This window comes from Sceloporus undulatus, chromosome 1 (assembly GCF_019175285.1).
Source record: "Sceloporus undulatus isolate JIND9_A2432 ecotype Alabama chromosome 1, SceUnd_v1.1, whole genome shotgun sequence".
NCBI classification, from domain to species: domain Eukaryota; kingdom Metazoa; phylum Chordata; class Lepidosauria; order Squamata; family Phrynosomatidae; genus Sceloporus; species Sceloporus undulatus.
The window spans coordinates 38,497,969-38,519,253 of record NC_056522.1 but is presented as its reverse complement, the minus strand read 5'-3'; the positions used below and the strand labels follow the sequence as shown (position 1 = coordinate 38,519,253).

Here is a 21,285-nt window from a genome sequence, read left to right as displayed (position 1 = left end):
TTTTCTTTTTCCATTTAAGGAGACTGAGCCACAGCAACGCGTGGCCAGGTACAGCTAGTTAATAAATAAATGTTAAAGTATCATCTCTCCAAGTATCTACAAGGTGATATTTTCTCAAATAACTGTTCAGACCACTAGTTCAGAAATAGCTTTCATACCAGGCTTCTAAGGACTGAACAGGTTTTTCGATATCTGTGATAGAGACATGACTAGAAATGAACAAATGGCCCGGCCATGATGGCACTCAACTGGGCATGGCTCCAAGAGGGAATGGATGTACTAATGGAATGAGTGTTACACATTAATCTGTATGTGTTGATTGTACAGATTTGCAGTTACAGCCATCTTTAGGAAGAATGATCTTGTTTTAGAGTCCTGTTAATGCATTACACTCATTGAAGATAGTCCTGTGGTAAAGCTGGAATGGCTGTGCTTTGTGTTATATCCCCATCCTCTGATATCTGTGCAGTACATGTTCCTATACAAAGGAACACCACATAAGAACAACAGGTCACTTGAAATACCCACATAATATGATTTCCCAATTGCATGGAGAATCTGCTTGTAAGGGAGAAATTCCTTGGCAGACATCTATGTTGAATGTTTTAATGCAGGAGGGCAGGGCTGATGCAGGAATCCAATGCCACAAGTAAGACCAGGACTCTGCTGGAAATTATAATTGACATGTGAATAACATGTGGATATGGCTTAGATATTTTACAGTTACTTTTTTCCTCTGGTACATTGAGGGACATTAATTTTTGTGGCTAGTCTAAAGTTTTGTATTCTGCTGTCACACTGCAGAATTAATGCAGTTTGACACTGATTTAATTGCATGTTAAATGGTGCTATTCTCTGAAATCCTGCGATCTGTAGTTTGTTGTGGCACCAGAGATCTCTGACAAAGAAGGCTAACTATTTCACAAAACTACAAATCCCAGAATTCCATAGCACTGAGCCATGGCAGTAAAAGTGGTGGCAAATTGCATTCATTTTGTGGTGTAGATGCAGCCATAGAGAGAAGAGATTGTCAGAAGCAATTGCTTTGTTGTTGTTTTTTTGTGTGTGTTTTTTTTGCTAACCATGCCCTTATGAGCCATGTATGTACTGCCTGACAAAATACTTTCCCTCAGAAGATGTTTCTTCTTTAAATATGCATTTCTATTCATCAAGATACAATGATTTCCCATTTGCATAAATATTTCTGTATTGTAATCCAGCTCCTTCCCAGCAACCTCCACCAGGAGAACAGGCTCTAAATTCTTCTGCTATCAGACTTTTCTGGAATCCACCTGATTCTCCAAATTCAAACCAACTTGCTTATAATCTCTACAGAAATGAGAGTCAAATCTATACAACTGAGGACAGCTACCCTTACCGTAAGTGCTTATGAAACCTTTCCTCGCCCTCTTTCACATATGGACTATTTTTGTTTTTTGTCTTTTTTAAAAATCTGTTTTTATTCATAACTGGAATAACATAGCTATGATTCAGATGTCCCGTGTCCATAATATCTTGGCCCATAGTTCACACACAACTGTGATTTAAGAAGCTCAAGAGTAACAAGAAGTTGAATGAGCCACTGAATGAATCGCATTGTGGAGAAAGGCGGGATATAAATCCTGGAAACAAACAAACAAACAAACAAACAAACAAACAAATTGGTGACTGTATATTATGCATGGAATCTTGGGATTTTTAGTTTGTTTTGGCATCAGAGCTCTCTGACAGAGAAGGTTAAATATTACAGAAAACTGCACGCCGCAGCATTCCATAGGACTGAGCCACAGCTGTTAAAGTGGTGTCAAACTGCATAACTTCTGCTGTGCAGATGCAGCCATAGTCTTTGTTTCTCTTCCTACAGGTGGATGAATGAGTTAAAGGTACCTTTGCTATTCCTCAATATAACCGAAAGTGTCTGAATTGCATCATCATGGGTGAAAAGGTCATTAGGTTTGGGGTTATGGATAGAATGTGGATTACTTTGAGGCTTTAGAACTATAGTTCTACCTATCTAACATTTTTTTAAAAACCCTTTGTCCAAAAGTCAGTGTGCTTATAGAGTGCTGTCCTAGGGCTTGGGAGACCCAGGTTCAAGTCCCCAATGATACCTCATGGAAGTCACTGAAAGTCATGATTATGAAATGAGGAGGATGACTGTTGGCAAGGTCTCCCTTTTCAACACTGCCTGTAGCTGGAGAACCAGGAAGCGTTGCATGCCCCAGAAATTTCCAATGGTAGCTGTGGTGTGGGTCAATGAATATTCCCCAAATGCATGCCTCTTTTCAGGGAGACTACCTCCTTTTCTAGAAGTGTTAACATTGACTATCAGGACCTGTGAACTACCTATCTACAATCTCTATATCAGTAAATGTTTTACTAAATTTCATTCATATCAATCCCGAATACTGACAACTGTCTACTACTAGCACATCCTCACATAACTGTGATGACAAACAAAAATAGAGGTGGTTATTAATATCATACTGATGACAGTAATTCCAGTTATGGAGCAAACATGCTTCATTTCACATCCTGACATGTTTGCACTTTTGTCTTTTAAGTCCCTAAAACTTCTCTGCTGGTTTCTTTTTTTTAAATGAGATGCTAGTCCAGGATGACTTCTGGATTTCAGCTTTCATATCTTAACAAGAATATATAGCAATGCCGATTTGTATAATGGAAAGGTTAAAAAAAAACTCCCCTACAAAATCTCACAAAGTTAATAAAACTGGATGAAGTAATTCTTCCAGATTAGCGTGCTGATGTCATTTCAAGATTGTATTACCATAAATGAGCAGCTATTCTTAAACTTTATCTGACTACTGGCTGCCTAATCATCGACTGATATAGGCCTCTTCAATAAATCATTATTTGCTAAAGCCACAACTGTTCTTAAACAAAAATATTGCCATTCTGACATTTTCTGACAATCATGATAATTAATGATGTGAAAATAATCTACTATCTGGCATTTGAACACTTAGAACAATTTGTTAGTGCTGCCAGATTCTTATGTTTATGACTTATTCTCAGCATGTATGTAGCACACAAGGGACACTACCTAAATGCAACCATGTGCATATAGGTCTTTTGTACCAAGAGTTTGAAATTACAAATATAGAAGCATTGAACTTTTCAAGGAATATTAACAACAGTGCCCCAACTTGTCCTGATTATTTGTCTGATGGTTTTGCAACATTAGGGCAAAAATACCTTTGTTCTTTTAGAAGGAAAGAAATAATATGCAGTAGATGGACTTTTAACCACACTCTTTCTTCATTAATTCAAAAGAGAGAATGCATTTCTAAAAGGCAAAGCAATTTAATATATTTAATCATACAAAATTGACTATAAATGTACACTAAGATTGATATTAAATTAAAGAAGACATTACTAAGGAAATGAACATATTCTGTAAAGTTACCAGAATACAGTTGGTTCACAGAGTAGAGGAGGGGGGGGAATCAAATTCACTATTCCTGTCTCCAGTGTTTAGAATCTGGATTGTTCACTAAAGCTGAATGGTGGAGGAGTCAGGAGAGATGAGAGGATATACTGTACTACTTCACCCAGTGGACCTTGAGTGTGTCAACTGTTGATTTATAGCGAGCCCACTATCACATGCTATAGTTAAGGCCACCAATTTCAATAGTGGAAAGGAAATCTGGAAAGTTCTTTTAAAAGGAACTTTGGAAAATTTATAAGGGATAAGTCTAAATATACATGGCTATTAGTCATGATGTGTTTATGTTACCTCCAGTGTTTAGAAGTATTATCCCTGTCAGTACCAGTTGCTAGATGATACAAATAAATGTGTGTATTTTCAAGCATAAAAAATATGCCTTCCCTTGGGTGAAACACTTCAGCCCTAAGGGCAATCCAGATACTTGAGTTGTTCCCCGGGAGCCTATAACTGAAAAGTAACCCAGGGGTGTCCGTCCCAAGTCCCTTGGCTCTACAGATGAGAACCCAGATCCCAGGTTGTCCTCAAGGTTAACCTCCTTCCCCTACCCCCTGGGCCTCAGAACTCTACAAGAGGAGGTTTCAGAGCTCTACCCTATGCCAAAAGGCTACAAAAGGTGATAACCAAAGGCTTATATTCTCCTCCTGCTACCTGCCACAGACTTCAAAGGAAGACAGTGGCAAACCTGTCTGAATTTTGTGCCATAGACTGTATTTCAGAGGAACAAATTGGCAAAACCACCCCTTGAATATTTGTTGCATAAGAAATTCCTATGAAATTCATGGGGTCACCATAAGTTAACAGGAGACATGAAGTCACACACACACACAATTTACACATCTCTAGTCTAATTATAACATACATTGTTAATGTATAAACCTCTTCTTCAAGTGATAGTCCACAAGTTCTGGTACTCAGTCCCCATTGAGAGATATACAATGTCAGTATTGCAAACAGTCAGATTTTTATATCTCATTTTCTAGAATGGGTCCTTATTTAATCTCCTATTATTTTTTTTAATTGACATTTTAGCTATAATATTTGCTATTCCATTTATTAAGCTTGTTATGTTGCAAGTTTGTTTAAGTACATTTTACATTTTTACTTTTGTGAAGCACTTTATCAGGACTGTACCCTAGAAGGTGGCTAAGGGGGGGGGGGGAAGCATATTCAATAATAAATAATAATTCTATCTATTTCAGGCACCCAGATCTTTACTGATACCAATTTGCTTCCATACACCTTTTATTCATATCACCTTGAGACGAGCAATGTCCATGGATCTACTAAAAGTGCAGCCTTGACATACAGGACACAGCCTGGAATACCTGCAGGAAACTTGCATTTGAACCCAGTTGTTCCTGTTGGGCCACATTCTGTTTCATTGCACTGGACAGCTCTGTCAAATGACTCTGGTCCTATAGAGAAATATGTTTTGACATGCATTTCTTCACTTGACCTTAAACCTTGTGGACAGTATGAAGGCTTAGAAACTTCTGCAACTATATGGAATTTGGTTCCATTTACAAAATATAGTTTTTCTGTTCAAGCATGTACCAGTGGAGGCTGTTTGTTGAGCCAGCAGGTAGCAGTAGTTACTGCACAGGCCCCTCCTGAGGAGCAGGAACCTCCAGTCATACACCCCATCAGCTCTACAGAATTTGTTGTTGAATGGGCCCCTCCCAGGAAAGCAAATGGTAGGATTATATATGTTGGCTTTAAGCAATATTTTGCCCATAGAAAGTTTTGTGACAATTGTATGGACCTCTTTGTTGTTTTTATTGTTGCTGCACAAAATCAGTCTGCCATGAACATGGCAAACCTTTCCTGAATCTTGTGCTACATCTCTACATCTTGTGGGAAGTATCCAGTTCAGCACCTTGGACAGCCCCCATAAAACCTGGAATAGCTTCTGGAAAACCAATCATCCCTGAGCAAGGGCCTGTGCTATCATGGCCCTGGTCTCTGGATTGATTCCCATACCATGGACCCACCATTCACCACATCCCTCTTATTTTACTCCTCCATTGCCATTAGTGAGAAGGCACCTTTGCCCCAGAATCAGGCTGGATCTACCAGATTCATGTTCCGACTGCTGGATCCAGGCCTGATCCCAACCTGGGGCTAATGGTCTGCCTTATCTAAACAGAATGACATGAGACCAAGGGGAGCATGGGCTTTTTGGCCCATGCAGACAGCCCCATAGTCACTAGACTAAATAAATGAGCCAGTGGCCACCTCTGATGGGCACAACTGCAAATATAAGAGGGGATGATCAACATAGGATTCAAAGGAAATTATTTCCTTCTTTCTTTTTATGCCTTGGCCTTGTTCACTCCTATGGTGGCATCACTGTACCCTGTTTCTGGGTCCCATATATGCATCAAGCTGTCCCTCTTCTGTCTAGGGTTCAGCACCAAATTTCTGTTCTTCAGTACAAGTAATTTATATAGTACTTCCTTGGAGGGAAGCAGAGGGAAATCACAAATCTTTGTATGCATAAATTAAAAGTAGTGACCAGTGCATTGTAGTTTATGTATCTTCATGTGTACATGGTCAGAGAAAGGGAACTATTTTTACATGCTCAGCTGAAATTTTGTGAAATAGATTGTGTAATATCTTATTGTTTTAGTGGTTATAATATTTCTTTTGTGGCATTTTAATGGATATAGTTCCAATAGTAGTAGTATGTAAAGATTATGGTAGTAGTGTCTTAATTTACTAATTCAGAAATATACTAATTACTATCATAGTCATACTCAAAGTAGCACCTGAATAGTAGTAGTTTTATACTGAATAGTGCTGTACGAGAAAATTTTGGATACTTTTGGATTAAAATTTTCATTTGATAAACCAGCTACTGTTATTTCTAGGTGTAATTATTAGGTATGAACTGTACATGAGAAGAGCTCTACAATCAGATGAAAATCATATTTCACCAGAGAATCGTGTTTTCCAAACTAGTGGATGGTTCAGTCCCCAGCCATTGCTGGAATCACCCAATGAAAATGCCTTGACACCCCCACTAACTAGCATCAACATCACTGATTTGGAGCCATTCACAGAATATGAGTTCCGCATTTTATCAGTCAATATGGCTGGAAGTACATTTTCAAACTGGACATCAGAAAGGACAGCAGAGGCAGGTAACTGCTTTTAAAAATTAATTTTCAAAGTTCAGATTTATTTTAAAAATGTCTTTCACAACAGGGCTCTTTTTTATTACTTCTCTGTTTGGTTTAAATTTTGGACTTTACTTTAAATGTTTAACTATGAGTGATTTTCTGCTCTCCTTATAATGCACAACTTATTTGAAGTTCTCATGGAAAACCTGCCACAGGACTTTAGTTAAAGCTGGAGTAGCCTTGCAGACTGTCAGTGGGCTACAACGATGTATGCCTTTTTATTACAATAATGGCTTTGCTTTCTTTGATTTCTATCAAAATGTTCACATTATATGTTATTTTCACATTGAAATGTGAGCAGACCCATGTGGCAAGCCTTGAAAATCTTCAAAAAGAAAGATGGTGCTATACAGTATAATGCATACTTGGTTGCTGCAAAAGCCAATCCTCTGTGCAGGTATCTCCTCTCTTTTTCACTAGCAGATTTTGCCCATGTAAAATATATCAGCAGGATTATTACCTAAGGAGAGAGGGGAAAGAAAGAAAAGGTGAGCTTCAGTGGTTATCCTTTCCTTGGCAGCTCCCAGCACTCATACACACTGTCCCAGAGAGTACCCAAACTTTCCGAAGAATATTCTAGTATTTGATACAGGAGAGGGTAATTGTTGAGGAATGCCTTTTTCTCAGTTCTGTCAAGAAAAATGCTGTGAGAAGATTGGAAGCCTTCTACAGTTATAGGCTTGCCTTCTACCCATGAAATAAAAACATTGAATCTAAGCTGTTAATGCAACATCAATTTAATCAGGAATTATTTTGCATACTTTCCTATCTAAATAAGCAGCAGCCAATCAAGTCTAAACAATAATAATAAAGGAAACATCTTTACTTCATGTGTTTTGTATTAGTGGAGAGAAAGGAAGAGCTCTTAGAGTTTAGCTCCATGATGTCTCAGTCATGTTTTTTAGCTGGAAACTATATATCTAAGAAAGCATGATCTGGTCCTATGCTTAACTTTTCCATTGAAATCAATAGAACACTACTGAATTGTGCTGTTACTAGGTTTTATAAGCTCCATGTTTTTGCTGGGTGCCTTCAAGTCATTTCCAGACCAAGACAATCCTAAGGCAAACCTATCACAGGTTTCTTGGAATGATTTGTTCTGAGGGGGCTTGACACTGTCCTCTTCTGAGGCTGAGAAAGTGTAGTCACATTGTGGGTTTCTATGGCTGAATGGGAATTCAAATCCTATCCCCCAAAGTCATACTCCAATTTTCAAACCATTACACCATAAACTCTATAATCTCTGTAATGTCCATGCATTCTTTTTTCCTATTTTGATGAAAAGATTGGATGTGGTTAACCAGATTATATCTAGTTAAATATAACTTCTTTCGATATCTGACATATTGAAATAGTTTTGATATATGTTCATTTCTTCCTTGACAGTATCTTTTAACATTATTTTTGGCTGTTCAACAGATAGGAAATGTTCCACCTCACAGTATAAGAATATTTTATAATTTGTTCTGTAACCTAACTGAAAACAAACCAGTGAACTACCCAGCCCCAGATATTCTTACTTGGAGGTAAATTCCATTGATTGCCATTAAACCTGAGTTTTAAAAAATTAAGAAAGATCACAAAAGTAGTCTAAAGTTTATACCCAGGATACCCCAATCCAAACATATTTCAGTTGGACACAAGCGCCTCACATTTCCACCAGACATATATAAACCTAGGGACATCACTTTCATTCATTTGTGGACTGAGTTGTTAATTTCAGAGCATCCATCACTTCTATTGAGACAGGTTTGTAAACAGTTGATTTCCAAAACAAAGCCATGTTATGATACCTTATAGTATTTTAAAATTAAGGTTAGTTTGCAAATGTCACAGGTTACAAGAATAGAACATCTCTGATTTATCAGCTATTCTAATACGAGACAGACATGCTAATTTCATACCTGCTCAGCAATTAAATTTACTTTGTCTATCTTTAAGTGTTCAACAATCTTTCTTCTAAATCGGGTTTTCCCAGGTCACAGGAAGGCTATGCTTTTAAAAATCCATCTACTTCACTATAATGTGAAACCTTCACTTTGTTTCAGATTTTAAGTGGTGGTTATTGCACTATAAAAATCATAGATCCCATACCATGCCTATAGGTGGGATGCATTTATTTCAAAACTATAGCATTGAAGACCCTTTGAAAAATTCTTTTTAGACCTGCAAATTAATTTCTACAAGCTGCTTATTTAAGAATTGGATCAAAAGAGCCATTTTATCAAGTTTAACAGATGGTATTTTACAAATATAGTGGGAAAACTTGCCTGACACATGTTGTTCATTTATTTTATGATAAATTAGCACATTTATTTGTTTTTTAGCTCCAGTATTCATGCCATCTCCATCAGTATTCCCTCTTTCACCATATTCTCTCAATGTATCTTGGGAAAAGCCGCGAGATAATGAAGCAAGAGGAGAAGTGATGGGATACAGTGTCAATGTAATTACTGAACAAAAAGTATTGCCAGTGCTTTCTCAGGTATTATTGTTATTAGCAGTCTGTTTTCTGTGCTTATTGATATATGACTATTATAAAATACTCCTAGCATTTTGGGTTATGCCAATTTTTAATTTGCCTGTGACAAAGCATCCTGAGGGAGTGGTATCAATGTTGTTATCATGGCAGGTTGCCTGGAGCAGAGAGGACTATCTGTTTGTTTGCCTTTGAACAAGAGGACACAACTTATCTCTGAAGGATTGTTCTCAATTTGAATGCCTCCTTAGCTATGTACATACAGACATGGGTTGTTTTTGGTTTTTTTGAAACAAGAAACATAGTATAGATGTAACATTTTTTAATCCAAACACATAGTTATGAAATCCAGAGTGAAACATCTCTACTGCATTCTACCGTCTACTACTCTACATTTCTACGCTTCTTCTACTCATTTTCTACTCAAGATTTACACCCTCCTTTTACTGTTTCTTCTGCTCAGAGCACAATTAAAATTCAATTTTTTAAAAAAAAAATCTATATAACAAATCAATAGAAAAATGGAAGTATAAAAGGATAAATAGAACAATTGTGGAAAGGTAATGGCCACTCTTATAGAAATGGGTGAGCCAAAACATTTTATTGTCCTGATGAACCACCTGTACTCAGGAAAAGAGCCTAGTATTACAAGAGAATATGGAAAAACTAAATGGTTTTGAATTGACAAGCAGTTCATTTTATCACCTTATCTGTTTAAAATACAATACTGAACATATGATACATAAAGGAGGATTAGACCTGGAGGAAAGAGGCATGAAAACTGGAGGAAGGAACATCAACAATTTAAGATATAAATATAATGCCGTACTATCAGTAGAATATAGCAAAGACTTGGAATGATTGCAGAAGAAAGTCCACAAAGAAAGTGCAAAACCAGGTTTACAGCTGAACATTAAGAAAACAAAAATAATGACCATAGATGATATACATAACTTTAAAGTAGACAATGAAGACATTGAAACAGTGAAATATTTTTCATACCATGCCTCAAGTAAGTAGGTAAATAAATAAATAACCTAGTGATGTGAATACTGGTGGTAATATGCAATATGATACTGTTTAAATATCCTTCTGTTTAACCTCTTTCATTGGTGATCTGGTGCTAGATTCCATCACAGAATGCTGGCAACAGTATTGTGTAAAATCTGCCCTCTATCATTTATACCTAATAAATTTGTTTCCCCGTGTATCCTTTCAGGAACTTGATTGTTACTTCATGAACTATTGTAGTGAAAATCTTATCATTTAACCTCTAGCTTGTTGACGTTCCCCAGAATAATCCTGGTTCTACTGTTGGATCTTGGCAAATATCGTCACAATGAAAACAGCAAACCAGAAAATTAATGTTGTTAAACATGCTGTTGTATTAGTGGGAAATAATGGAAATAACATCAGGATAGCTCTATTGACTGTGTTTTCATTGCAGGTTTTGTATATTGCTGAAGCTCATGAGCAGTCCTACATAGTGACAGGACTAGAACCATACAGAATGTACTATTTCACCATCACTCTCTGCAATCGAATTGGTTGTGGCAGCAGTGAGCCAGGAATGGGACAAACTTTACCGGCTGGTAAGGAGGCAAAAAAAAAAAAAAAGCCACACCTGCATCCAAGTTCAAACTTAGCACGTACCTTTCTAATGAGCACAATTACAGATGATCACAGGTTGATACATAGTGACTGAGATAGGTGTTATCTTAATACAAAGTGACTAGCTTAATTGGTGTTTGTTTACCATGACAGATTAAAAACAAAACACCATGTTTTCCACATAGATTTGTTGTATATTAGAAATCCTGCATTGGTTTCTTTCACAGTGAGGTCACTTAAATATATTTTTGTTTGTTTATACATTCAGCAAATAAAGTGTATATGCTTAATTAAGTTAATAACATTTCATTAGTGGTATATATTGTACCAGTAGCATTTATAGAATGCAAATGTAGTTGCAGCTCTTCTAAACCTGAGATCTACTTTTCAAGTGCAACTCCCTTCAATACCTATTTTACTTGTAGTGACGAATGGAAAGAAATATCCATGTTATGCTACATAGAAAAAACCAAAACTAAAACCACATCCAGTATGGGTGTCAATCAGGGCAATTTTATTAACCAGGAACAATATGTATAGGTATTTAAAACCATACATATGGTGTGGACTACCTAGCACCTAGCTAAAGCAGCCTCAAACTGGATTATTTCTGCAATGTGTTTTGGACTTATGTCTTTAGGATCACATCTCAATATGTTACAGCAGTTTTCAGTAGGGATGTAAAGAATATTCTCCAAAATTCGAAAATTAGGAGAAATATGCCTAATTCGACAATTTCGATAACATTTTAGAGAGAAGAAATTCTGAGCAGTTCTCTATCAATGAGTAAGAATTTTGATTGTTAGTCATTTCGAAATGAGGGGAGAGACAAAACTTTCAGCTGACTCTCGGATGGCCAGCATTTGCATATTTTGTGTAAGAAAAGCTACCATTCATCCTAGAGGCTATTTCTTTTGTTAGGGTGATTCTCACTCCAACTTTGCTCATTCACAGCTTTGGTTTGAAAAACAAAAGAGAACAAAAGGTGAGGCCTTCTACCCTTTATGCCATGCTCTGACATTCAAATTCTTACAGAAGAGAAGAAATTCAAGTCTCAAAACTTAGCAGGCCAGGAAAGGTCTTGTAAGCTGCTCTGATAGCCTTTTGGCTGAAGAGCTGGGCATAAATTATTATTATTATTTCACTTGCTCTCAGCTTCAACTCCAACTCTGCACCTCTCCCGACCCCTCCCCTTCTCATCTGTGAGGGTCACACTATCTCAGCTTCAGGGGCATCCCATGGCAAAACTCCTCTTTATGCCAAGAAAACCCTCAGTTTGTCCTATCTTCCAGTGTCATCCTGATGTTGAACAGGGCTCAGACTACATGCCCTCTAGTATGCCATGTATTCCTATGTATTACTTCATAGCAGAAGGGGGTTGGACTGGATGGTCCTTGAGTCCCCTCAACTCTAGCATTTCTTGTTTGGGCTTCACAGTTTATTTTTTGAGACTGGGCTCCCCCCCCCCCCCCTTTTGTGTGTGTGCCTTCAGGGTTTTTAAGCATAGGAATGTTGTTTAAACCTCTGCCAAACTTCCTTTTGACATGGTAATTGAGTTTGAAATGCAAAGTAATTAGCGTAATTATTCGCCTTGTCTTTTATTGTCATTCAGAGAAATCTGTGAAAAATATTTCGCTGGCTGATGAAAGGGAGAGAAGAAATCAGCCTTTGAAAGTGGGATTTCTGGAACGAATATTTTTTAAAAAAGTTCTCCTCAAGCTCTCAATTAACGAGGAGAAAAACATGGGTTTCTCCAATCACTAGTTTTCAGTGCACAAATTAGAAATTTAGTTTGACATGTGTTATAATAAATCCAGGAGGCTAATTACTGATCAGCTATAGAATAACAAAATGGGACACAGAGAACTGAGTTTTATAATGGCCACTTTATTTAACCTACTACATATTTAAACTGCATTGACCTGGAAAGGAGCAAGGGGAGGAGCAAGCTAGTAATAAAGGGGCTGTGCAGTCCGCCCTTAAGGGGTGGCCTGCAGCTGCCTCTGTTGTCGCTGGATTGGGGCTGGGGCAACTGCACACCACAGCCCTGATCTAGCCTTTGCAGGGTGCAAAAAAGAGCTGCAAAAAGTGGCTCCCTTTTGTACTCTGCAAAAGGCGTGAAAGCTGCAGCATTGCGGTTTTCCAGGGATCCTTTGGCAGAAGAGTGCTGTGACTCCGTGTACCATGTGGAGTGGCGTGCGGCATCACACCACCCTGGGGGCAGAGTTGGGTCATGCGTCATGTGGATACTATGCCCTGACTACACCCCAAGCCGGTATTTCAGGCTGGTCTGCACAGGGTCTAAGACAGGTATCACTCCTTGACTTCTTCCTCAGCTTTCTGCTGGGCAAACTACTTTCAGTCTCAAGGGCAACCCAACAGCTGGACTGCTTCTTGTCTGGCCATGTGCTGGGAATGAGACCCAAGGAACTGCCCCCCCCCATCACAGGGATTTTGTGAGGGCCCTAGTGGCCTGTAAGAAATGGTCCCTCAGAGGAAGTGTCTTCTTTCCATGTAGACTAGCACTGTAAGGGATTTTACTGTATCCACTAATGGTAGCCTGCCGCATACCACCTAAATCTCTCATAAAACCATTGTGGAAGATAGTACCAGGGATGATAGTACCAAGAAGACATTTGGGATTGCCCTGAACTTAAACCAAGTTGTATGAGAAATCCACTTCCTATGGAACCCACTCCTTTACTGCTACAACCAACAGATGCTTGTCCACCTGGAATACTCCAGACCCCCCTCCCATGGGCAGTTATATGACCATGTATGGATGGTGTTAGTGTCAGAAGGCTCAACTGAAATAGGCTCCACCAGTGTAAACTCACTGACACTTCCCTCAGCACCAGTCACTGAGGCTGCTGGAATATCCTCCATTTCCCCTGCCAATGTACCATCCTCACACTGCTTTCATTATCTTCCAAGGCATCTAAACATCCCAAATCTGTTTCGTAAGATGTAACTTACCCTCAGATCTGGTTTCTGGGACTATAGACTGTTTAGGAGAGACCCGAGTGTTCTCTACAACTTCATATCTGGCCAGGATAGCTGACAATCAATCCATTTCCCCTTCCTCAGCAGAGGAATCAGACAGTGTTGGAGGAAGATGCTTGGCCAGGCCTGGAAGGCATGATTAGTAATCACTAGTACAATACTCAAACCACGCGGGAAACCAGAAGATGCAGAACAAAAGTTCACTGCACAGTACAAGACTTCACTGTACCTATCAGGCTTACAATGGAGCCAGATTGGACCTATCCAACTTGTAAGGGGTCTAACTAATTCTATCTGGACCTACAAGGACCAACTGAGATGACCAAATCAAACAGGGTCTGACTGGGCCTATTAGGCCTGGAAGGGACCAAATATCAGGCTTTCACAGAAACCCAATGTGGCCTGCATTTGTCAGTGCAGAAAATAGCTCACATAACCATGGATTGCCAAAGTACAATTGGGAGGGGGATGTCATAAGAAATGATGCCAAACTGGTGTGTTTCCATTCTTTAACTGGTATGATTGTGGCAGGCTGTCAGGCTGGTGTGATAAGCTCCTTATATAGTATACTTTTTTATTAATAAGAATAAAGAAGACTCTTTATATATTTTCATTGAAGCCCACCAGTTTGTTTATGATTATCTCTTTCTCACTAATTTTTGTACTTTCATATTACAGCGTGTCCATGCCATATGTGGGCTTCCTTTATACGGATTCAAGCTTACGCATACAACAAGTCCAGTAGGACGAAATGGTGTGCCACCATAGAAACTAATAGGATTTGAGCATACACGTTTTCCCCATATGCAGGAATTCCAGAACGGATCCCCCACATATAGGAATGGCCCACTGTAGTTGTATTAGTGAAGGCAAAGACAGTAAAACTGACTAGTCAATAGATTTGTATATATTAAATTGAAGCACTTTTCATCATTTCCAGATTTCAACACCATACATTTCAAACATCAGAGACCCTTTTTACTTGGAATTAATTTCCCCATTGCAGTGGAACTGATGTGCTGCTTATTTGCAGAGCCTAGAGGCAAGATATTAACATGTAATATGTTACTTACAAGGAATATATGTTTAGGGTAACAACTTCCAACAATGCTCTTCTCCATCAACAAAAAATAGCCACAAATGTACTTTTCTTGTAATGAGAAAAGGGGCTACTTGCTTTGGGATGTGGACAACTCCTGTCAGACCTTTTCTCCTGTACTCTTTCATTAAACCAATCTTTCTATAGAACAAAATCTAAGCCAACCAGGATAAACACAGTTTCTCAAAGGTCTGGTAGTACTGTGAGAAATCTATGGAGATCACTAAGGGTCTAATTTATGGAGTGATATATAAAGCTATGGAGTGATCTGCAGCTTTACAGGGCATTTTGGAAAATGGATTTTACATTTCCAGGAGATTTCATAGAATCATAGAATAATAGAGTTGGAAGAGACTACAAGGGCCATTCAGTCCAACCCCCTGCCATGCATTTCTAGGAATGCTATTAACCTTGGGAAGAAGCTGCCATATGCCCCATGTGCTTGGATCTTGGTTTAAAGAAAGGCTAGTTTTAGATAGGTGTAAAGGGCATGAGAGGTCAAGAAGGGCAATGGAAAGTCACTGGCTACAGCTCCCATCAAGTTCTGGGAGAGGCTTTTCAGCCTTTTCTAGAGAATAAAATGCATATTAATTTTGATGTGTCAATAAAACATAGCACAATGAATTACATTGGAGAAGCACACAATGATAACACTAACAATGTCCCCACTGTGCCAAATATTGAGTAGCATAATGAGAAACATTAACAGAACAATGTTCCAAACTCTGTTTGCTTGTCAACCTTTGCTGTGATGCACAAGAAACAGCCAAAAAACAAATTGTTTTTAAATGAATTAACAAACTACCTTGATTAGCTGCTTCCTTTTTGGTGCTTATTTTCAGCAATAATAAACAAAAGCCTAATCAGACATGCATTTTCAATAATATTTGTGAAAGAATGGGGGAAATCTACTGAGCAATCTTGTTAGGCATGAGAGATACTGACAATGCTACCACACTGCAGAATTAATGCAGTTTGACACTGTTTTAACTTCCATGGCTCAATGCTAAGGAATCCTGGGATTTGTTATTTGTTATGGCACCAGAGCTCTGTTTCAGACAGAGGCAAGTGTCATTAAAATGTAGTAATAGCATGATCAGGAGGAAGATTATCACACCCCTAAGTGCTTCTCCTGTTAGTGTCCCTTGCGTAAACTGTAATGAACGTGTCATTGGTTAATAACGGAAACTCCCAATATTAACCAATGATGTGTCTGTCATGGCCAGCCAGGCTGAGGACTCAGAGGAGGAGCCTGAACCAGACCCTAGCCATGTGATGCCAATTCCAGCAGAGTCAGGGGAGCCAGGATCTAACTCTGTTCTGCCAGCTCCAGCAGAGCCTGTGACTCAGCAGCCCAGCCTCCCCCCCAGCAGAGATTCCAGGCTTGGGAGACATAGAGGAGCAGGATGAAGTTGTACCTACCTTCAGCCAGAGAAAGAGAGAAAGGGCATGCCTCCGTCGATCCAGGAGGTTATATGAGAAATGCTCAGCAATCACTAAACAGCTGAGATTAAGAACTGGGCTAATATAAACAGCTGCAAGATGCTGAGCTTCTTTGTCAGAACTTATCTGCATTCCCTGGCAAAAAAATCTTGCTCTGACTCCCTTGGACTTTGTTGCCTGAAACCTTGCCTCCTGAATTACGGATTGATCTGGAACCCTTGGCCCTGGACTTGCTGACCTGCTCTCTGGAATCCCGGGCCCTTGGCTTGCCTCTGATTCTGCTTTATTGGACATTGGACTGGTATTGTGATACTGGACTTGGTTTCTTGCTGCTGCAAAGCCATGTATTTGTTTGTTTGTAAAGTTGGCCTCAGCCTTTATCAGCAGTTCCATTGGCTGCTTTCCCAAACAGCGTCCATTACAGTTTACACACAGAACACAAATGGGAGAAGCGCATAGAAGTGTGATAATCTTCCCCCTGATTGTGCTATTACCATGTTTTAATAATGTTTTAATGATGCTTGCCTCCTCCGTGTAAAAGTGTCCAGGCTAACTATCTCACATTACAGTCAGCCCTTCTTATACACTGATTTTTTTATACACGGGTTCAAGCATCCATGGTTTGAAAAAGTTCAAAAAAGTATAAATTTCAAATATCAAACCTTGATTTTCCATTTTTTATAAAGGACACAATTTTGCTATGTCTTAACGGAACTTGAACATCCACAGATTTTGTTATCCATGTGGGATCCTGGAACCAAACCCCAGCATATAACAACATTCCACTGTACTACAAATTCCAGAATTCCATAGCATGGCTCAATAGCATTTAGCCATGGCAGTTGAAATGGTGACAAATTTGTAGTGTAGATGCAGCCTAGGAGAAGGAGGGGGAAGATACTTCATATCAAGCTCCTTACAGGCTACCTTTCTTCAAAAATCTCAAATGCAGCAACCAGTGGCAATAAGATACCAAACATCCCCCTTTTAATGCATTTTCAAAACACTATCTGCCATTCTGGAAATGGGTGGCTAGGAGTGAATGGAAACACAACATAGCACTCCATAAGTTCATCATAAATCTTTTGCACTGAAGAAACTTTAGAGAAATAGGCTTTGGATTTTTTTATTAAAGCAAGAGTTTTGGCAGAACCTAAATCTTTGTGGGGAATTACAAGAGTCATATTCACCTACCTATATCACATGGATTGCAGTTCTTGATCCACTGCTCTGGATAGCAATAGTCATGCAGTATCATCCCTGTGACCAGTCTAAATACCCTAATGTCAATAGGTCCTATTTAATCTTAGAAGATAAGCAGGGTCAGCCCTGGTTAGTTTTTGGATGGGAGACCACCAACAAATTCCAAGTGTTCTCAGCTGTATTTCAGAGGAAGGAACTGGCAGAACCACTTCTGATTATTACTTGCTTAAGAAAACACTATAAAATTCATGGAGTCACTCTAAGTCAACAGGCAACTTGAATATGCCCCCACCCATCATTCATGTGTGCTTAACTTTCTATTCTAAAATAAAAATGCCCATCTGTGTTCCTCCACTTTTCCATTAGAACTCTAAGACAAAAATCATACTTCTGTGTTTAAAGTAAACCCATAAAAAGGACTGAATGAGAATCATGAAAACCTGAGTAATTATTTTTCTGGGGGGAATAATCAGATATCACTGTTAAAAATCTGGGAGTGATGCTTACACAAATACTTCTTCTGTCTTTGCTGCCAATGGTGAACAGCTGGTGGCTGAGGAAAGATAACCATTTGGTTATTGTCTCTTGCTCATGTGTCAAAGCAAAAGTGAATATTTAGACATTCAGGGGGCATGACAGGCCCATCTGTGTAGGTGTTGCTGTGTAAAACCTGTGCAAACAGAAGGATTGTCAGGAGGACTAATCTGGCACAAGGCAAGGTACTTGGGCAACGTGTGAGCCCTCCTCACCCCTCCTTGTTTTGCATTGACATAAAGATTTGTTTCATAGGATCAGAATCTGCCAATATTTCTATAGATCTCATTTGAAATGTAACCATGAGTATGGCCCATCCAATTTGCTGTCCAGAATATATTAATGTAAATCTGAGACCTGAATTTACAGGCAAATTCCCAATTCCCATTGATGTCTAACAGCATGTTTATCCATCACTTATTTGTCCGATACTAAACAGGTTGACTCAGTAAAGGAAGCCATGGTCCTGAGTTTGCGAGACCAGAGCGGGACTGGATCTACTGAAGATCTCTCACTCATAGAGTTGTCATACATTGAAGTCAACTTAATGGCACAGAAGAGAGAGTTTGAATGAAAAATGTTGAATAAATTCATAGCTGCCAGTGAAGTTATATGTACTCTTAACATGCCGAGATCATTAGGAGTATAGCTTTTATACTAACTGTTTCCTAAAGTGGGAACATGTATGAGCACTGCATATTTTTGAGAGTGGGCATAAGTGGCCAATATTTACAGGGAAAATCTCAAGAGCTTAGAATGAAACTAAAACGCAGAATAACCCAGGTTTGTTAGAGAGTGACAGGAAAGATGAAAGTGCTTAACACCTGCTTTGCCTCTGTCTTCTCTGAAAACAAGTGAAAGTGAATACATGTCGAGAGATACGCAAAGTTCAAGACATATAAAGAGGTGGTATAGAGTTAGCTGCTTACTTTGAATGAATTCAACAGGGATAACTAAAGGCCAACTTGGGTCCTGTATAAGGAGAAAGATGAGATACAAATCAAATAAAAGTTGTATATTTAGTCAGGGAAAAATCAGATTCAAGAATTTGACAGCAGTATATGTTAGAGCATAAGCTAAACAACAGTGTGAGTTCCCATTAAGTTGATCACATTAACTTTCTACAGATCAATTTTTAAAGTAGCCAAAAGCTCTGGAATGCTTTAAATAACCATGCAAACAACTGTGAGAAAATGGCTTTATAGATGGCTTTATTTCAATACTGCAGTATTATATCACACTTAGGACAAAGACCCAAATGGTTCCCAGTGGTTAGAAATAAAAGCATTGTGAAACAATAAATAAATAAAAAACCTTCCAAGAAAACAAAAGAAAAGAGCCACACAAGTTAATTACACAACAACAGCCTGGGCAAACAAAAAAGAGCTTGGCAAGTCTTGGGAACTACAGTACAGTTCAGTAAATCAGACAAGCATTCTAGAGTTGGACCATCCCTACTGAAATGTCCATTTTTTCATCACCACCTGACTTACTCTATGAAGAGGATGTTGAAAGATAATAATAAAATATGAATAGGTTTATACAGCAGTGGGAAGACAGATTCCTTCTCTCCTCCCTCTCCCTGGTTGACTCAAAGAGGAAGTACATTGAGAATATGTAGCAACTGACTCACAATTATTTCATTCTGAAGGACAGGTTACTTTGTCAGTGGGAATTAGTCATGCTGGGGATGTAGAATTTTCAGTATACAACTAAATGCTTAACTTGGGAAATTAGTTTTAAAAGGGTAATCAGTTGTGATTATAGTTTTATTATGGGTATATTTTTTTTAAAAAAAAAAACCTTTACTTTCCCTGTCTTCAAAAGTAGTTAAAATATATACTTTAGTTACTTACCGGGCACAGCATGAGCAAGAATGATAGGCAGTCCTCCTGCAGCTTTTAGGAATCCTCTACACCTGTAATTCTAAAGATAATTAAATCATTATAGCTACACTGCAAAGAGATTGATGCTATTCCTAATTAAGTTACAGTCATAATGGAACTCTGGATGTATTTACACTGTTGAAATAATGCAATCTGACACCACTTTAACTGCCATGGCTTCATCCTACAGGATCCTGGGATTTGTGGTTTTGTGAGGCACCAGCAGTCTTTGGGAGAGAAGGCAAAAACTCTTTGTATAACTACAAATCTCAGGATTCCATAGGATGGAGCTATAGCACTTAAATTAATGTCAAACTGCATTAGTTCTACAATGTAGACGTATCCTTAGTTATATTTTTTGCTATTGCAATTAAGGACAAGCAAGTCATTATTTTTATTTTTTTGTTCTAAGCTGTTTATAAGCCATGCTGAATATCAGATGCTGGTATTCAACATAAAGGAAAGATGCTGGTAACCATCACAAAGGAAAGGATTGTCTTGATTTATGGGATTCCTGTAAGCATTTGGTTGGTCAGTCTTAAAAACATCATGCTGGACATGATGGATTTTGGTCTAATCCAACAGGATTCAAACTACAAGATTCAAACTACAAAAACAAAACAAAAAACCCTAAACACTAGAAAGAACTTCCTGATGGTAAGAGCTGTTTGACAGCAGAATATGCTGCCTCAGAGTGTGGTGGAGTCCCCATCTTTGGAAATCTTAAAGCAGAAGCTGGGTGGCCATCTGTCAGGAGTGATTTGATTGTGTCTTCCTGCATGGTAGCAGACTGAACTGGATGGCCCTTGTTGTCTTTTCCAACTCTATGATTCTAGACCTGTTCTTTTGTACTCAAGTTACATATATCCAGCCATTCTGCTGCTCCTCAAGGACACATATACAGATGTCTATTACTTATGCCATTCTTTTCTTTTGACAATCTTATTTATGTTTTGAATTAATGTTTAAAATCAAAACAGTATAAAACTTCAAAACACAAGCAAGCTACACACTTTTCAGAAACAGATATTTGATTTGAGTTGATAATATTCATGCATTTTGTCTCCAAATTTTATGTAATTTTTTAAACTTTTTTTTTTTTAAAAAATCTATGATTTGTTTCATTTTCAACTGTTTGGAAAGGTAAATGCCACAGACAAAAGCCATACGTTTTGCTGGTTATATAATGTTTCTTAAGCACAATATTCTATCGGCGTCTTAAAAACCACACATATCCAATTAACTGGTAATTAGTGGTGCATTAGATTTTCCTTTCTCTGTTTAAAAGTAAAATAGACAGGCAGTTTGCCTCTGGTTTGAAAATGCACATTGCTTTGCATGCGAGTACATAAAAATCTATCAGTGTGAATGGGACC

General features: G+C 38.4%; 1 protein-coding gene and 1 long non-coding RNA gene across 2 annotated transcripts in view; one reads left to right on the top strand and one right to left on the bottom strand.

Annotated features, from left to right (window-relative positions):
• USH2A (usherin) overlaps positions 1-21,285 on the top strand; it is a 665,459-nt gene that overhangs the window by 157,027 nt on the left and 487,147 nt on the right. Inside the window, 5 exon segments of the mRNA XM_042475774.1 lie at positions 1,221-1,379; positions 4,669-5,163; positions 6,340-6,612; positions 8,979-9,154; positions 10,578-10,722. Of these exon segments, the coding sequence (XP_042331708.1) occupies positions 1,221-1,379; positions 4,669-5,163; positions 6,340-6,612; positions 8,979-9,154; positions 10,578-10,722 (1,248 nt within the window).
• LOC121934873 lies at positions 6,877-20,751 on the bottom strand. The gene is made up of 3 exons (XR_006104688.1): positions 19,880-20,751; positions 18,953-18,995; positions 6,877-7,111 (listed from the first exon to the last, which is right to left on the bottom strand). It is a non-coding gene; the product is annotated as an uncharacterized LOC121934873 (long non-coding RNA).